Source organism: Morone saxatilis, unplaced genomic scaffold, assembly GCF_004916995.1.
Source record: "Morone saxatilis isolate NCDOM2014 unplaced genomic scaffold, NCSU_SB_2.0 Contig8, whole genome shotgun sequence".
In the NCBI taxonomy this organism is placed as follows: domain Eukaryota; kingdom Metazoa; phylum Chordata; class Actinopteri; family Moronidae; genus Morone; species Morone saxatilis.
Window position 1 is genome coordinate 12,485,176 of NW_023340257.1, and position 6,000 is coordinate 12,491,175.

At 39.3% G+C, this 6,000-nt stretch overlaps 1 protein-coding gene across 1 annotated transcript in view; it reads left to right on the plus strand.

Moving 5' to 3' along the window:
- Positions 1 to 6,000, plus strand: part of gria4a (glutamate receptor, ionotropic, AMPA 4a) — a 50,383-nt gene that overhangs the window by 23,152 nt on the left and 21,231 nt on the right. Inside the window, exon 10 of the mRNA XM_035680575.1 lies at positions 639 to 799. Coding sequence (XP_035536468.1) covers positions 639 to 799 — 161 coding nt within the window. The remainder of the gene's footprint in view (positions 1 to 638; positions 800 to 6,000) is intronic.

Here is a 6,000-nt window from a genome sequence, read left to right on the forward strand (position 1 = left end):
CTATTGGATACATTTCCAGCTGATCAGGTATAATATATATAGAGGAGATGAGACTTCTTCTTCGTTTGTACAGCTGGATGCCCTTTTCTTATAATATAACACCTTTTTAGTGATCAAAAATCCTGGTATAAACTGTATATATGTTTTAAGGATTATTAAAATCCCTAAATGAATTAATGCAGTTAATAATTTTCCAAGTACATTGCCTTTACAACTCTAGTCTAGTGTCTTTTACAGTGTTAAAGAAAGCTCGCTTAAAGTTGTCCTATTGGACAGGAATAACATATCAGACAGCTCTGTATGCAAGATATGCAAAAACTTAATGTGAGATATTTAAGACATGCAAGTTCACAAGATCAGGTTGGCATAACTCCTCTGACACCAGAGCGTCTGCATATTCAAGGTTTTGTTTTCTTCCACAACAGTCACAAGACATTTACCCTCCATGGTTTTGAATGTGTTACTTAGCTGTTATGACATTATTTCTCCCATATTTCTCCCTCTGCTCATTTGCTCCGGCCTGTATTAGAATAACAACTTAAATGCATTTTTTTTTTTGTAATGACCTGCTCCGGCCTGTCTTTCCTTTACAGACATCGAAATGATCTATAACACTTATTTTTCCTTCACTGTCTCAGGTGAGTCGCTTCAGCCCATACGAGTGGCATGCAGAGGAACCAGAGGAGGGAACAACAGAGCTGGGTCCCACTGACCAACCTCCCAATGAGTTTGGCATCTTTAACTCCCTCTGGTTCTCACTGGGAGCTTTCATGCAACAGGGCTGCGACATCTCACCACGGTGAGGGAGAGAAATGGAGCGTGTGTGTGTGTCAGAAAGAGAGCGAGAGACAAACAGAATGCTTTTGTGTAGAGAGAGGTGGAGACAGTATTTTAGTATACAGGATGTGTTTATAAGAGTGTATGTCTGGGCTGGGGATAGCGTGTGTGTGTGTTTAACTGCCTGCAATGTTAAAGTGCTTTAGTATTTGGCTGTGGTGATTCAGACTGTTGACAATGTGAATCACCTCTCTTAGCACTTTTTCTAGCTTTCACTGAAATGGACTGCTTCTCCAAGACAGTGTGTTACAGAAGCTTAAGATGTGTTAGAAATACATGCACACACACACACAAAAAAAACACAAAAGTGAGAAGAAAACACCTGCACGTAAGCCCAGCAGTCATGTACATATGGCTGTGCTATGGGGGGAAAGTTAGCAGTTTTTTAGATGGGTATGAATTTTTAATGCACCACTGAAGAGAGGCAGAGTCCAGCTGTATTTTTAGAATATTTATAAGAATATGGCATTTTATTATTGATAACCTGAGAATGCAGTTTAGTGAAATATTCATGGCCATCATCCTCAAGACCTTTAGGGAGCAAATCTAAGGAGAGAAGGAGAAGCAGATAGAAGTGATAGACGATGAGCTGAAAGAAGGAAGAGGTGTGAGCAGCTGAACAACGTGTGTGTGTGTTTGAAAGAACAATAAGAACTATTAACAAATATTGCTTCATCATATAACATGGAGACAGAGTGGTTCATCTTGTTTTGTAGGACAGAGACAAATATGCACAGTTATGATATTTTAGTTCTGTATCCCTATGATGAGATTTTTGTTTGTCTTGACTTTGGTGGAAGTAATTGCTGTGATGTTTTGCACTGCTTAGGGTTGGGCAATATGTTTGCATTTTCCAACTGGCCACTGTCAGTCCAACAATTGGCAATTGTGCCAGCACCCCTGGCAGCTGGGCAACATGCAACAAGCTCTCGTAGCTTTAATAAACAAAATAAGCCAACCAAATGTCAAGAAAGGAAAAGAAAAACACCTATTTTCCTCATTAAACTGAAAAATACTGTAAAACTGTCATTGTGTAAAACCTTGTTAAGCAATCTTAGAACATACTTATTTCAAACTCAACAGAAACAAAATAAAACCCACCAAACCATATTTATTACTCTTTTCACAGTTCCAACAATAACCAATGGGTGTTAGGGCACCCTGGTGGTCATAATGTTATGCAGCCCCCATACGTAACAAACTGTGATACACTGTGTGTTCTGACCCTTTTCTATCAGAACCAGCATTAACTTTTTCAGCAATTTGAGCTACTGTAGCTCGTCTGTTAGATCGGACCCAGTTGCCTAGCCATCCAAATTTGTCCCTTATTAAAGTCGCTCAAATCCTCACGCTGCCCATTTTTCCTGCTTCTAACACATCAACTTTGAGGACAAAATGTTTACTTGGTGCATAATATATCCCACCCACCGACACATTAGCATTTCACGTTTTAGAAAAGAACAAAAGTTTTATATCAACTGCCCAAACTTAATTTTCTTCCTCCTCCTCTTTTGCTCCTCTGCCCTTCTCCTTCGTTCTTTCATCCATCTCTTTCACACTCTCTCTTTTCCTCTCTACCCTGCTCCCAGACACCTGTCGTCTTCCACTACTCCCCTCTTTGCTGTGACTGACAGGCCAATTCTATCCCCACACAAAATGGGAAAAAAAAAAAACCGCTCTCACCAGCTGCACACACTAAAACACACACACATGCACACACATGCGCACACATCCGCACACGAATACACTGACATTGCTTATACACACACATGCAAAAGAAACACCCAGTGTGCAGTTTCACAACAATCCAACACAGGCATGCAGACCTCTCCTTCACTTGCAGGACTTGTTATAGATGTGTGTGTATAAGCTACAGCTGTCACAGTGATAATGTGATACTTAACATAAAGCCAGTGTTTGTCATATAAATCACCCGGCCCTGTCACCTCCAATACAGCACAACTCCTCTATAGGCCAGGATTACTGCAGTCTTAAATGCCAGATTATATTCATAGAATGTGAAATCTGTCACCAATCTGTCACCTTTCTCTTCTTCTTCTTCATTTTATTTTATTTGCTGGACTTTTCACACAAGAGGTTTCAGTGCAAACTTACATCTGATATTTTCATAAAGGCAGCTCATTATAGTAATAATTTATCATTTACATTCATTATGATGTCTAATGTATCACAATGTCAGTGTCATGATATAAACCATGTTGCAACAATATTGGTATGACAGTTGTAATTAGTGGTGTGGCTCTGCTCTAACCTTGTTTTAGATAACGATAACAACCAACTCATTAAAATCAGGTGTGTTGTAAAAGGTATAGCTTTGGATATGCAAATCTCTCAATTGAATTATTGACACTATGGGCACAAACAAGGACCTGCCCAGCAGCAAGCAGCACAGTTATCCACAAGTTAGTGAACATAATGGAGTATTTAGAAGCTAAAGAGCCAGATATTTCCCAGACCAAAATTAAAAGTTAAAAGAGAGTGAATATTGGACCTACGTTTGTCTGGTAGCCAAAAACACAACACCACATTAATGAAAATGTTGCAGTGATTGCTGCTGAATAAGCAACTGTTTGCTGATAGATCTGCTACATCAACTTAAAAGGGATGATATGTCACTGTTGTGTTCACAACTTGTTTACCCTGACACCACAATGATTGTAGTAGAGCATCAAGCGGTATTCAGTAAATGGTTCGGTATGCTTGAAAGGAACCAGTTTGTACAAGGTGTCATGCAAAAAAAACACATCTAAGGCAAAAATGTTTGGTCACACTCGTATTGAAAAACCTGCTGTTGGAGTATCAGGACAAAATATATCGTATAACTGGGCACAACACAACACATTTTCAGTTATAGCTGGATTGTCAGTTTCGAAAGTAACAAAAGTTGTGACCAAAAGCCAACAAACCCCCCCCATGCCGATGTTGGACTGGTGTGGGGGGAGAGAGTTATACAATAGGCCCTAAGACCATGCAGGATAAGTTAGTGCTAAAATGTTTATGGAAACTACCTGGTTATTGATATGAGAAGTCATTGTCCTTATTGATAACCATCCAGATCAACTGACTGACTGACTAAAGCTCAGTCAGTCTTTCTCAAAGGTTCTGACATAAACATTAAAAAACACAAATAGGGTGAAGCAGCACTACATTCGAGTCGCGCTGCTACTCTCATATATTACACACTCCATTGTTTGCAACACATACCCAGCACACTTGTCTATTTAATCCGTCATGCTCTGCTTGCTCTTTTGTTCTGCCTAAGCTGTAACTGCTACACTGCTCACTGTGAGCATCACTGCACCATCATCATCATCATGCTGCTTGCTTATGTATAGCATTAAAACACCGTCACCTCCACCACAGTATTCACCTGTAGCTGCTGATTGTAGTGAGTCACTTTCTAATCTCTCTATGTGTGGGCTTAAGTGTGTGCTGCAGGGAGTCATGAGGTTTGACTGACGTGCTTAGATGTCAAACATTTGCTGTGCCTTGTATTCACATATAACCATTCCACATAAACTGACTGAAATACCTAATGACGCACTTTATGATTATGTAAGAAGAGGCAGAAATATATAAAGCGATAATGGTCAAAGAGTTAAACTGACTTGTGCTTTAGAAATGAAATAATCCTGCAGTCCAGGCTTTCAGCCATAAAACCATGTGATAGATGAGTCTTCACTGTGACACCGTGCTCTGCAGAAACACTAGCTCATGTACTTAGAAAAGAAACGTGTCATGCATATTATCATGTCATATCTCTTCAGTACATTTCCTTTATTCTCCCATTCCCTTGTTCACCTTTGCAGGCAGGCAAAGTCATCATCATGGTAACTTCAGTCACTACTGACAGCAGAAATGTGCTATAGCTACAACAAAGACAAATATATTAGCATATCACAAGATGTATTCCAGCTTCCCATCCAACTCCTTCACATGTCCTTCTAACTGAAATATTAAAATATTTAACGTTCACTTCTGTCGCTACATTAAGGATGAAGCATGGCACGTTTGCTTATTTGCTTTATCAATTTACCTGCATGCCGTTATTGGCTGCGTAACATCTTCTATGAACAACACAATTACTCACAAAGGAGAAAACATAATAGAATTGGAGATTGCGTCTCTACCCAGGCAGAGTTTCACTGACAGATTAAATCCACAGGGTCTCAATTACAGAGCATAACGCTCTTTTGTGTGGTGTGTTGATTTAGGCCAATAAGGTAGTTGTAATTTTACAGAGAAATCTGGGCTACTGGAGCTTTAGTTTCTGCATGCATGAGTGATCAAGTCAATATCTAAAATAAACCCAGACGCATTTTCTTTCACATAATTTTCACATTTCCTCCTATCTTCTATACATCAGTCCGGACCATGGGTTGCTTGTTCTGGTTTTATCTATTTTATCTATCCTGCCACTTAGAGATCTTAGTATTGAGGTTGACATTTACTGTGGAGCTGGGAATAAAAAGGCAGGAGGCAGGAAGAGATTTCATTAGCACAAAAGCCATTCTTAAAATGAAGAGACCCAACACCAGTCTGATTGATATTCCCTTGAGTGCACAATAACAAACCATGATTTAGGAAAATTAAGAATATCTTAATGAAACAATCCTACATTTGTTTGATTGATGTTTCCTGGAGTGCACAAAAAAAAACATAGTTAAGGAAAATAAATCAAAACAGATATCTGTGTGTGCAAATGAACCCTTCATATGCTTTGCAGTCAGCCTGATTGGCTATTTACAGTGTATTTATATTTAAGTAAACATCTCCTCCGTCTTGTTTCATGTGTCGTCTTACAACCTTAATGAGCAGCTTTCGCCAACTGGTCCATGTGTTACACACTGATTTCTTTTCTTTTTTTTACTTTATACACTGTGTATGTGAGTGTGTGTGTATGCTGTGTGTGTGTGTGTGTGTGTGTACCTGTGTAGAAGAGAGAGACTGTGTGTGTTGTGTATTGTGTATTGAGCTGCCATAGTAGGTCCATTGGTATTCAGTGTGGGTCCCTCTCTTCCTGCTGCAGTCATCTCTGCAGTCTGGGAGACACAGTATAACACACACTCCTATTCAGCTCTTCTACTTTCTCTCTCCTCTTTCTTGATCTATCTATCTGTATGTATATCTATCTATCTATCT